Source organism: Asterias amurensis, chromosome 19 (genome assembly GCF_032118995.1).
Source record: "Asterias amurensis chromosome 19, ASM3211899v1".
NCBI lineage: Eukaryota > Metazoa > Echinodermata > Asteroidea > Forcipulatida > Asteriidae > Asterias > Asterias amurensis.
Window position 1 is genome coordinate 5,669,326 of NC_092666.1, and position 13,866 is coordinate 5,683,191.

General features: G+C 37.4%; 1 protein-coding gene across 1 annotated transcript in view; it reads left to right on the top strand.

Annotated features, from left to right (window-relative positions):
- Positions 1-12,449, top strand: part of LOC139951513 (uncharacterized) — a 357,017-nt gene extending 344,568 nt beyond the window's left edge. The window contains exons 214-220 of the mRNA XM_071950443.1: positions 664-797; positions 1,608-1,659; positions 3,280-3,576; positions 5,258-5,405; positions 6,735-6,897; positions 8,010-8,190; positions 8,474-12,449. Of these exons, the coding sequence (XP_071806544.1) occupies positions 664-797; positions 1,608-1,659; positions 3,280-3,576; positions 5,258-5,405; positions 6,735-6,897; positions 8,010-8,190; positions 8,474-8,664 (1,166 nt within the window). The 3' untranslated portion in view covers positions 8,665-12,449. The remainder of the gene's footprint in view (positions 1-663; positions 798-1,607; positions 1,660-3,279; positions 3,577-5,257; positions 5,406-6,734; positions 6,898-8,009; positions 8,191-8,473) is intronic.
- The last annotated feature ends 1,417 nt before the right edge of the window (positions 12,450-13,866 follow it).

The following is a 13,866-nucleotide window of genomic DNA, read 5'->3' on the forward strand; positions in this document are numbered from 1 at the left end:
AGCGCATGGCAAACCGACGCACTATCACACGGCCGTCGTCTAGCAAAACTAAGACATGTCATGTGACGCGCTCTAAACCAATGAACAGGCAGAATACTTGCAAGGGGTGTTATAACTGACACTGCATCCACACTAATGTATGTGGCACATAGTGGCACATAATCTACATGTACACTGTAACAACTCAGTGTGGCTCATGAACGAAACAACTCAGTGTGGCACATGAACTCGTAGTGTGGCACTGAAACAACTCGGGATCTGGTAAACAGACACTCCTGTGTACTTCTAAAAGAGAACATCACACACCATCTTTTTGTAGAGAAGACAAAAAAATATGGCAGTTTAAGACGTGGGAGGAAAACCGCTATAGGGATAAACCCACTCAATCCACATGCAAGGCTCTGGTCCGGGTTTCGACAATTTGTGACGTCAACAATCGTATCGCATTCGCAGGAAGTATGAACCGGGCTTCAAGGGCTGAAAACGTCAGGCCATTTAACGTTTACTTTCTTCATTTATACACCATAGGTCCTTTTGGTTGGTGAGCAGTTTGGAACAGCTTATTCTATTTTCTCATTTTTCTTTTGATGCTCAACAAACTTGTGTTTTGTTTTTGTGTGTTCAATTCTCTGAAAGTGTCCCTCTGCTTTTCCGTATTTCCAGGTGCCTACTGTTTGTATAACGGAGAGAGATACTTCGCCAATACAGCTTGGAAGAGTGAATGTGATATCTGTTTCTGCATCGACGGTAACGCTGTATGTAACCGGGAAGAATGCGAACCAGTGACATGTGATGCTGTAAGTCAGATTGCATTCTTACTCAATTATAAATCATATATAATTGACATGGGTTTAATACCTAGGAAGTTACTCTTAAAAATAGTTGAAGGCCTCCCCCCCCCCCCCAACCCACCGAAAAAAAGGGGGGGAAAAATTAGTAATGAAAATGAGTAAATAAATAAATAATTGAAAATCTATCTCACCCCCTTCCCACTGCCAAGCCTACCCTTCTTTTGTCTTCTCGAGGACCGTACAATTTTTGGGCTAAAACTCTTCTCTTCATTTGAACACGTTTTTACCACCTTTTTATTATCCTTTGGCCATCCTTGGGCCACCCTTTAGCCATTCTTTGGTCATCCCTTGGTCAACTTTTCTCACCGATCTGTTTTACATGCTGCCCACGCTTATGGAACAAAATGCCTGCACTAGTAAAATCATATGGTTTTTTAAGCCATTGGTTTGTTTTTACCCTTCAATGTTCTGTTACATATTGCATTTGTATTGTATTTCTCTACCACATGTTCTGGATTTCTTCTCAGCTTAGACTTACGTTTTAAGTTTGGTTCTTGTACACATTAATGTTTGTTTGTATTAAGCGCCATGATCACTTTGATGGATTTGTGCGCTTTATAAGTTGTCATTATTATCATTAATATTACTATCCTTTTTAACCCTTTGGTCATCTTTATATCTACTTCCAGTTTGTCTGTTTACATCTGGTATGATTATGCATTCTCATCATTACGAAGAGTCTCATACCTATGCTTTAAGCTCTTCACTTGTGTCAATGCATTTATGTTCTTTTTGGATGTGTTTTGTTTTTAGCAGGTAGAAGATGTAGGAATACCTCATGGGGGTTGCTGCGAACAGTGCATACCAAGTAAGTCTAGTCTAATAAAATATGATTTTGAGTCAATTCTTTGGAAAGACGTCCATTGAATCAAATCTAATAAAGGCAGTGGACACTATTGGTAATTACTCCAAAAAAATTGTTAGCATAAAAACGTACTTGGTAACAAGCAATTGAGAGCTGTTGATAGTATACAACATTGTGAGAAACGGCTCCCTCTGAAGTAACGTAGTTTTCAAGAAAGGAGTAAACTAAAATATTTAAGTTTGATTTTGAGACCTTAGAATTAGATTTTAAGGTCCCGAAATCAAGCATCTGAAAGCATACAACTGTGTGTGACACGGTTGTTTTTGTTTCAATGTAAAGTGAAATAAAACAGTCAAGTATTTCTGTATAAATGAGTTTCAAGTAGTTTCTTGAATTGTCCATGAGTTCCAATGATTTGGAGCATTAGCAGAAAATGCACCTGAACCAGCTCATGGTGCGAGATTCGGTCAAGATGTTCTCTGAGGAAGAGCGTTGGGAATGCGGTGGGGTGTATGGAAGTAGCATGACAGATATGTTTGAGGGTGATTGGTGAGCGAGGGATTTGAAGACATGTAGACAAAGTTTGAAGTCAATTCTGTGTGGAATGGGCAGCCAGTGCAATTTTTAAAGTATTAGATCTAAAGATAGTTTCAAAGCCTCTTATATTTGACTGATTGAACGTTATCTTTGTTGTGTAATGCATGTAAAAGAACCCAGTGCACTTTTCGAAAAGAGAAGGGGTTCGCTCCAATGTTCCTGGCTGTGGCTGCTGTATGCGCTGTAGCACCTTGTAAACCCTTATAAGGTGCTACATAATTGGGTCTCAGAATTCATCACTGCAATTACCTATCTTGCCGAAAGTTTGTATAAACTCAGCGCCTTGAGTACCTTGTTTGGTCGATGTTATTATTATTATTATTATTATTATTATTATTATTATTATTATTATTATTATTATTATTATTATTATTATTATTATTATTATTATTATTATTATTATTATTATTATTATTATTATTGTTATTGTTATTGTTATTGTTATTGTTATTGTTATTGTTATTGTTATTGTTATTGTTATTGTTATTGTTATTGTTATTGTTATTGTTATTGTTATTGTTATTGTTATTGTTATTGTTATTGTTATTGTTATTGTTATTGTTATTGTTATTGTTATTGTTATTGTTATTGTTATTGTTATTGTTATTGTTATTGTTATTGTTATTGTTATTGTTATTGTTATTGTTATTGTTATTGTTATTGTTATTGTTATTGTTATTGTTATTGTTATTGTTATTGTTATTGTTATTGTTATTGTTATTGTTATTGTTATTGTTATTGTTATTGTTATTGTTATTGTTATTGTTATTGTTATTGTTATTGTTATTGTTATTGTTATTGTTATTGTTATTGTTATTGTTATTGTTATTGTTATTGTTATTGTTATTGTTATTGTTATTGTTATTGTTATTGTTATTGTTATTGTTATTGTTATTGTTATTGTTATTGTTATTGTTATTGTTATTGTTATTGTTATTGTTATTGTTATTGTTATTGTTATTGTTATTGTTATTGTTATTGTTATTATTATTATTATTATTATTATTATTATTATCTTTGACTCAGGAATGGCGTCTTGTATCGTGTTTGGTGATCCTCACTATCGTACCTTCGATGGCCGGTACCACGACTTCCAAGGAACTTGTACTTACACATTCGCCAAAGATTGCGAAGGTGGAAACTTTGAAGTCATTGTTCAGAATAACGGCAAAGAGACCTATTCCGTTGCATGGACACAACTCATGTCATTCAGATTGTTTAATTGGACAATTGATTTATTACAAAATATGAAAGTCAAAGTTGACGGAGTTTTGGTTGAACTGCCGTACCTTCATGAACCAGATTTCAGCATTCAAAAAATGGGTGAGTTAAATCTTCTGTTACTTTTTAAGTTTTCTAAGCTTTCTTATTAATTTTTAAAATCAAGCAACACTCAAAGTAGAGATTCCTGTACAAGTCCATGGTATCACTGCTTACTGTTCTAGAATACAATCATTTTGTTATTGTTGTTCAGCCATGGTTGTTTCAGGTAAAGTTGGTGTTTCAGGTAAAGTTGGATTCAAAACTTTGCATGGTGGAAGTATAGACCATGTGACCTTTGTTTTCAATAAGTGTGACCTCGAACATTCCTTGGCTAGTCTGGCAGGCAAGATACTGCACTGGTCGTATGGGAAAGTTGACATTTTGTGTCATAATTTCCACATATAAATCCAAGAGTTATGAAAGCAAAAGCTGTACACGTTTTTTAGATGTGCCGCCCCTTTTCATCATATCAAAAGTTAATAAGAATTAGACAGCGCAATCTCCATAAAATATAAGATTTAAGGTTTACTTTCATAGAGCGGTGTACAAATCGTGCCTGCAGTATGTCTAGGCTTGGTGGCTCTTTTGTAAGCATGTGATGTCACAGGTCACATCGTTTATAAGTAAGAGAGGTTTGTGGTAACACCATGTGCAAATCTCCTTTGAATAATGTTGGTTCTGAAAAGAACTGGTGTCGGACAATTCATTTTTTTTTCTCTAGAAAAAGACTAATTTAAGAACTGACTCCGCGGTAGTATGGTTACAGTGTAGTTACGATTCTATAAGCTAAAGTAGCCCAGCCTATTTCCATACCATCCGCCCGGGTAATAGTTATAAGCAGGACAGTTCTTTTCAGAACTGAGAAGTCTCTCGAACACCTGAACAATCTACTCCGCGGTAGTAGAATAAAGAAAGAAAGTTCTCTAAGAACAAACTCTACCTGGCAAGTAGATACACACATGGTGTTACCGCAAACCAAATAAATATTGATACCTCACCATGCAAAGCCTCAAATCCTATATATCTAATACATGTAAGTGAAAACGAGCAGAGTATAATGTGTGTAATGTCGAGACCACACCGGCTGTTTTCAGAGCCAACACTCCCACAAAATAAATTTACACATGGTTGTACCAGCAAGTTCACTATTTATTTATGGTTTCTTACTAATAATAAGTAAAGTTCTTAAAACTGATATTACTTTTGAATGGTTATACTTGGACTTTTAGAAAAAATGTATTCACCATAGACGGAAATAAAGCAGTACCTACGTTGAATTTGAAATAAAATAAATCTTTATTTACAATAGAAGTGTCGTGGCTGAGCGGTTAAGAGCACCGAATTCAATCTCTGGTGTTTCTGATCAGCAGAGTGTGGGTTCGAATCCCAAGCCGTGACACTTGTGTCTTTAAGCAAGACACTTGACCATTGCTTTGTCCTTCTGATGGGACGTTGGTCCCTTGTGTTATTTCACACATGTAAAAGAACCCAGTGGACTTTATCAAAAAGAGAAGGGGTTCGCCCCGGTGTTCCTGGTCCGATCGGCAGCAAATTGCGCCACAGCACTTTGTAAAAACATTACATGGTGCTATCAGAATTGGGTCTCATAATTCAAAGGTAGTCCCACATCTTGCAGAAAATATTGTATGTTACAGCGCCAGGAGCGACACTGGGTGACGAACATGTGCGCTATATTAGAAGCCACAATTACTATTATTATTATTTTTATTACTATGTTTAGGATTATTTGTGGTTGTCCATACCAACATGGGCATCACAGTTTCCTTTGATGGAGAACATTTCGGTGAGGTTGTGGCTGACCATCTTTGGAAGGGACAGTTGTGCGGATTATGTGGCGACTACAACGGGAATCCTGATGATGATTTTAGGTGAGTTTCCTAATCAGACAATATTCAATTCAATTCAATTCAATTTAAAAAAAAATTAAAAGATTTTCCTGACAATTCTTGAGCTATACTAAACTGTAGGATATTTTGATTTGAGTGTTCTGGTGTTCAGGGGCCAAATTTCATAGACCTGCTTTAACACAAAAACTAGCTAAGCACAACCAAACTATGCTTACCAGAACAATACGCTTTCATTCAGTTGTTTAGAGCGATTGTTGAGCTTTCGTTTGGTGTGATGTTCAACAGGGGGTGCTATTGAAAAGTTTTGAGAAAAACTCAGGTGGCATGGTTGCCTTGTGCGTAAAGCGCTCGCCTCTCACCAAGGTGACCCCGGTTCGATTCCCGGCGAGGGCCATATTTGAGTTGAGTTGTGCGTTGGTTCTCTGCTGTGCCACGAGGGTTTTCCAGATCATCCGGTTTTCCTCCCTTGGGAAAATTCAAACACTTTCGATCTTTGGCTGTGCTCCGTGGTCATAATGGGTTGATGCGGCTGGCAGCCAAAGGCGCCCTTGCATGCCTGCTTCTCGAACACATTGTAGCCGCGTCCTTCGCAATTCAGCTCTTAACTGCGAGTAAGGATGATTAGCTCCCCAAATTGTTATTATTATAAAAACACGGTTGAACATGTTCTTTATTTATTATTTTTCAAATTAATCTGTGCACCAAAGGCTTAAAATAAAAATTACGATAAATATCAAAAGCTGTGTTTTGACAAATTGTCTAATTTTGTGTGTCTAGATTTTATTTGTAGGAGTCACAATGGCACATACACTACAGCGTCCTCAGAGTTTGGAAACACATTTATATTTTTATTGCTCGATTGATAATCAACAGTGGTTAAAGCCATTGGACCCTTTCGGTACTGAAAAAAAAGAAAGTTCACAGATTTACAAACAACTTACAGGGTTTACAGAAGGTAGTGGTGAAAGACTTTGCTTGAAATATTATTCCATTAAATGCTTTACTTTTTGAGAAAACGGTAAAACAATATCAATTCTAGATATCGAGAATTATGGATTTATTTTAAACACATGTCATGACACAGCGAAACGTGCGGATACAAGGGTGGGTTTTCCTGTTATTTTCTCCCAACTCCGATGACTGATTGAGCCTAAATTTCCACAGGTTTGTTATTTTATATATAAGTTGTGATACACGAAGTGTGGGCCTTGGACAATACTGTTTACCGAAGGGTCCAACGGCTTTAACCGCCACTAATAGGTATCATCAAGTAATTAATAACAACAAATTTTAAAATAACTAATTTAAAAAAATATGTTTTTATTTGTGTCGTGTACACTTTATTTGTAGGAGTCGCAATGGCACATACACTACAACATCCTCAGAGTTTGGAAACACATTTATATGCGGTGATTATCCAGAATGTTCGTGTAGAGAAAGTAAAGAGTTAGCTCCATGTGCTAAGGGGGAAAGTTATCTTCAAGAAGCGATAGGAAGATGTGATATCTTAATGGTAAGACACTTTATTATAATCGGGCAATTCCAGCGTTACGGACATTACATTTCAGACAGTTTTCAGAAGTTTAGCAATCACATCTGCCAAATGTTTATATACAATTTTTCTTTACAACAGCATAGTAGTCCATATGGACAGCATACACTGTGAACTTCAGTCTGTATCTCTTATTCATTTATCAGATATCACTCTGCTGTTACGGACATAACATTTTTTGGACATGACATTTGACTGTCCTTTACATTTGTACAAAAGCCTTTGAGTTTTGGGTTCCCATTAATGTATTTTTGGTACTGGTCGATAAGATATTGTGTAAAAGATATACATTTGACAGAGTTTCTCGCCTTTGGTCTCTAAAGAGCACAACATGGCGTTACGGACATTACATTCCAAGCGTTTTGGACATGGCACTTAATTTGAGCACTGTTTTCCTTCAGTAGCTGAAAAAGTGTTGAAATGATGCAATTTCTTACATGTACTTTCTTCATTTAATCATCAAAATATATCTTTATTGAGTTTCAGGTGAAAACTAAGCTTTTATACAAAGTTGATTTTTCACCTTGATGTATCATTTTCTGTGGAATTGCCCAAAATGCATTTTGTTAACTTTAAACTTCTTGTAAATTTCCCCATCAACGGTCCATTTGCAGTCCAAGTTGTATTTCCTCTGATCTAGCTTGTGTCCGAGTAGCTGTTATGTCTTATGTTTGTCTGTTCTTTTGTTTACGCCTGTCTGTTTGTTTTGTCTATTTGTCTGTCTGCATGGCTGTTTTTTTTCACAAGCTTCTGCTTATCAAAACATCCCTAAACTCTTTCTTTTTGTTACATTTATACTGCTTACTACTACTTAATATTATTTTTTCTTTACTCCATAGGTCTATGTTCTTGTCAATATTTTTATGGATGTATGGAAATAAATGAGTATTAGAAATTAGTTGAATTGAACTCCATGACCATCTTACAAAATACTGTTCCATGGTAGGATTGTAGTGTCAACAAAATGCTGTTTTCTAAAGCTAACAAAACTAGCAATAAGACACTTCAGATGCTTAGGATACAAAAACAAACGGTGACTAAAAGAAAGTGTGTTTATCTTTTATTATCTGCAGAGTGATGTGTTTTCGCCAGCCCATGCCTTAATAGACCCGGAGCCATTCTATAATGCATGTCTGTACGATTGGTGTGCCTGCCCAATGCAAGATAAATGCCTCTGTGATGTTCTCTCAGCTTATGCACACGAAGCAAGGAAAAAAGGAATCACGTTAGATTGGCAGAGAGAAAATTATTGTGGTGAGTAAACTCCCCCAGGCGTGACACTTGTGTCCTTAAGCAAGACACTGAACCATTGCTTCGTCCTTCGGATGGGATGTAAAGCCGTTGGTCCCATGTGTTGTGTAACGCATGTAACAGAACCCAGTGCACTTATCGAAAAGAGAAGGGGTGATCACCCCAGGTTCCTGGCTGGATTGGCAGCATATTGCGCCACAGCACCTTGTAAAAACCATTACATAAAAATACCAAAGTTCCTGATTGCAATTATTAAGAATTGAATAATGTCTTATTTTTCCTGCAGCCATTTCTTGTCCGAGAGGAGCCTACTATGCAGAATGCACCCCGCCATGTGAAGTTACTTGTCAATCAATCAATTCACAAGAGGCTCAAGAATGTGTACAATCACAATGTGTACCTGGATGTAAATGCCCTGCTGGAATGGTGCTACATGACTTTGAATGTATTAGTATAAGTGACTGCCCTGAACAATGAATGCAACAGTCATCCACTGGGTAAAAATGGGATACAGTGCAGTTATCAATGATTTAGGCATTAATCAACTGGGTATAAATGGGATACAGTGGGAGTTATCAATGATTTAGACATTAATCAACTGGGTATAAATGGGATACAGTGGGAGTTATCAATAGGTAACTACAGGGTGTGTTTGTGAAACTACCAGTTTGGTGATAGTATATAGCTCAAGTTCCATGGGGTACTCTGGGAAAACCACTGGGAATGTAGTGGGTACATCTAGGTGACACTGGGTATAAATATATGTAATGAATATACCATACATCTGGTTCACACTAGGAACCACTGGGGATGTAGTGGGTACATCTAGGTGACACTGGGTATAAATATGTGTAATGAATATAACATACATCTGGTTCACATTGGGAACCACTGGGAATGTAGTGGGTACATCTAGGTGACACTGGGTATAGATATATGTTATGAATATACCATACATGTGGTTCACATTGGGAACCACTGGGGATGTAGTGGGTACATCTAGGTGACACTGGGTATAATTATATGTAATGAATATACCATACATGTGGTTCACATTGGGAACCACTGGGAATGTAATGGGTATAAATACATGAAGTGTATACCTGGTGTAAATACATGAAGTGTATACCTGGTGTATATTGGGACTTATAACTGTTGGAGGATAAAGGTCTTTGAAGGATGTTTGTTGTAATATTTAGAATTAAATGGATTTATTCCTAGCTGTGGCTTAATTTGATTGGATCTTAAATCCTCATCATGGTGCACAGATGATGTTTAACAAAAAACACTTTTTATTTTTTATATTGAACAATATCATGTAAAATGTATAGGTACTGCAGTGTATAATACTTGGAGGTTTAGCAGAGCGACCAATCTAAAGGAAAATGTAACCCATCCAAACACAATGCATTGATTTGAAGATGGATATTCTTACTTAATATACCTTTATCATGGTGCCGCCATCTTGAATTTCTCCCCTTGATATCATTGTTACCAAACCGAGGCTGGCAGTACAAAATAGTCTGGTTCCTATTTGCAAAATGATTATTAGCATTCATTATTGTTATTCGATACGAGGAACATGACCAAGATGGAGACAGCATGATAAAGGTCTGTTGATTCACTGCTCTGTTACCCTTGGGTTTCAGTGCGGCCATTTCATGTATGTCAAAAATTACACTTTTGAGAAAAGCAAGTACAAATTTAAGCCGTGTTGCCATAAAATGGGATAAAAGTGTAAAAAGGGGCCAAGATATGACATGTTGTTTTTTGAACAAGCATACATTAGTATAATTATATTCCCGTGAAACTTTGAAATGAAAATACACCCTCAATTTACCCAGAAATGATCTTATATAAGAAACAAACATTTTCGGATTGGGCTGTTCTGCCACGAAAGGGCAAAGTCGATAACATGCTGTAAATTATCTTTTGAGTGGTTAGAATCATTCATGTGAACATTATGCTGGGCAGGAACAATGAATCATTATAATGTGATTGTAAGGGTTTATGTATTTATAAAAACTTACTCTAGGTAAACTTGATTTGGGGCTATATTAATCAAAGAAAAAATGACTAGAGTGGGACTCAAACCAACGACCTCTGGATTAACGTGTCGGTGCTCTACCAACTGAGCTTTCTAGCCCTATGTTGGCCTTCTCCCTTCTGGTTTATAATATTTGACACAAGATTAAACTTGTAAGAATGCTTTAATGTTGCACAACCATGAATTAACTACCTGGCAATGTTTGTCAGTTGTAATTATTTTATTTTAGAAAAACCCTCCCTCAGTTTCAAGGAGCAATACATAACACTGGCTAATAATCAGTATTTGTTCTTATCCTCTATCCAGGTGTTGTCATGGTGATATGTGTGCTATTATTAAACAAACGTTGTTAAGGGTTTGATTCCCGGCTGTCTTCCACACGATGGTGCTGCATATATATATATAAATATATATATAATGTGAGATTACTCACATTTAAGTTATACCTGCACCTCTAATTTTTTAAGTTATGATGTGCCTTTATAAAAAGGCTATATTTTGAAATATTGTAAACAAGTAAACTGAAAACAATTAACCAAAACTATTTTTGGAGAGACTTTTACAAAAAATGTTGTGGTGCTTTTACATACTTGATATAAGGATCTCATTGTACATAGGCGATCTTTAATAGTTCTTCAAAGTAAACTTTAATGTTTGTGATGGAGATTTCTTTTTGACCATGTTTTTTTTTTAAACATGAGTAGATGTTATCTTTTGGAGAAGTCGTCTGTTGAGTATTTTACTTTTTTTATCGATTGTTCTCAACATTTTTAAACTTATCAAGATTGACTGTTGATGAAATCATAATGAAATCCAAAATACATATCTTAGGTAGAGTTGTATGTGAATGACTGTTCCAAAGATCTGAAACATTTGATATTTCATAGTTCATCTGTACGACTGACATATGATTAATTGTCAATGTGTCTTGTACACTGGCCAGGAACAACCACAAAACATGTCCATCTCCTGTTTTTCTGGAACACTTAAAAGCAAATGCTCAGAAGGATTATTTGGGGATCCCCTAAATGGTAAGAAGTAATCCTTGCTTTATTCGTTTATTATTTATTTTCTTTAAAATCTAGAAAGACCTAAAAACATTTGTAATCATTGTACCTCCATTCCCAATGTAGAAGACAAATTAATAATGACAATTAATTAATCTGTCGACACTGAATACAAATAACAATCAAATTGATCAGCAAATTGAAGATTGGCTTGAAATCATGGAATATTCCACAACAATCCAACTGTCTTGACTTATTATTGTTTTAAAGACACTGGACACTATTGGTAAATTGTCAAAGACTAGTAGTCGCAGTTGGTGTATCTCAACATATGCATAATATAACAAACCTGTGAAAATGTGAGCTAAATTGGCCGTCGAAGAACCTTGTCCGCACCATGGCCACAAGAAGTTGTGTGCTTTCAGATGCTTGATTTCGAGACCTCGAATTCTAAATCTGAGGTCTGGAAAATAACTTCTTTCTCGAAAACTACAAGTTCAGAGGGAGCCGTCTTACACAATGTTTTATACTATCGACCTCTCCCCATTACTCGTTTACCAAGTAAGTTTTTATGCTAATAATTATTTTTAGTAATTAGGCCCTACCAATAGTGTCAAGTGTCTTAAATTCACACAAACATTCTCCAAAACGCATCCTTGCGGAACATTCTTATCCTATAGCGTTGTACAAAAACTTTCCTTGCATGATCTTTTAAATTTCCACGTGGAAACGTTTTGTTATCCTTCAGGTTTGTTTTTTTCTTACGTGGTCTCCACAGAAGTTATCTAAACTAAGCCCAATTGAAATCAATTAAATTTCATATCAAAAGGCAAATTGTACAATGCTTTAAAGTTATGTGATTATTTGATCTGGCATATACATGTATCATATCATATCAGTCATCTAGAACTTGTTGGGTTTTTTTTTAGTACATTTTAACTCGTTATTATTCATTTCAATATTACTGTAAAATGCTGTATTAAAATTTTGGTATTCTTTACAACATTAAATGATCAACATTTTTAAATATTTTAAGTTTGAAGGAAATCCGTAAGTCCTAAAATGCTTGTGTGTTAAAGTTTGATTATGTTGGGCGCGATCGGTCAATTTGCGCGATCAACCGATCGCGCTGCGCTATTGAACGATCAAATTAAGATCAATTGGTCGCGCAGCAATCGGTCGATCGCGCAACAATCGGTCGATCGCGCAACAATCGGTCGATCGCGCAATGACATCTTTGCGCGATTGATCGATTGCGCTACGAGTATTTTTTCCCGTTATCAGCGGATCGCGCAGGAAAGGCTTTGCGCGATCTACCGATCGTGCAGGAATGGGTTTGCGCGATCGACCGATAGTGCAGGAAAAGTTTTGCGCGATCAACCGATCGTGCAGGGAAAAGTTTTGCGCGATCTACCGATCGTGCAGGAATGGGTTTGCGCGATTGACCGATCGTGCAGGAATGGTTTCGCGCGTTCGACCGATCGTGCAGGTAAACTATTCCTTGGGGCGATTTCTCAAAGCAATAAAATTCATAGCAGGACAAATTTTCAGTATCACCATAGTGATTTATATAGTGACGTCACTACGATTGATTTGCAGTTACAATCAATGTTACATCTTTGTGAATTCGGCCCCTGAACATCAGCCGATCGCGCCAAACAATTCCTGCACAATCGGCCGATCACTCATAACCATTCCTGCACAATCGGCCGATCGCGCAACAATCGGTCGATCGCGCAATGACATCTTTGCGCGATTGATCGATTGCGCTACGAGTATTTTTTCCCGTTATCAGCAGATCGCGCAGGAAAGGCTTTGCGCGATCTACCGATCGTGCAGGAATGGGTTTGCGCGATCGACAGATAGTGCAGGAAAAGTTTTGCGCGATCAACCGATCGTGCAGGGAAAAGTTTTGCGCGATCTACCGATCGTGCAGGAATGGGTTTGCGCGATCGACCGATCGTGCAGGAATGGTTTCGCGCGTTCGACCGATCGTGCAGGTAAACTATTCCTTAGGGCGATTTCTCAAAGCAATAAAATTCATAGCAGGACAAATTTTCAGTATCACCATAGTGATTTATGTAGTGACGTCACACTACGATTGATTTGCAGTTACAATCAATGTTACATCTTTGTGAATTCGGCCCCTGAACATCAGCCGATCGCGCCAAACAATTCCTGCACAATCGGCCGATCGCGCAAAACCATTCCTGCACAATCGGCCGATCACTCATAACTGTTGGGCGCGATCGGTCAATCTGCGCGATCAACCGATCGCTCTGCGCTATCGACCGATCGTGCTGCGCTATTGAAATATCTTTTGGTCGCGCAGCAATCGGTCGATCGCGCATCAATCGGTCGATCGCGCAACATTCGGCAACGAACATGCGCGATCGGCCGATTGTGCAGGAATGATTTTGCGCGATCGGCCGATTGTGCAGGAATGGTAACGGGAAAAAATACTCGTAGCGCAATCGATCAATCGCGCAAAGATGTCATTGCGCGATCGACCGATTGTTGCGCGATCGACCGATTGTTGCGCGATCGACTGATTGTTGCGCGATCGACCGATTGTTGCGCGATCGACCGATTGCGCCCAACATAACCATTCCTGCACAATCGGCC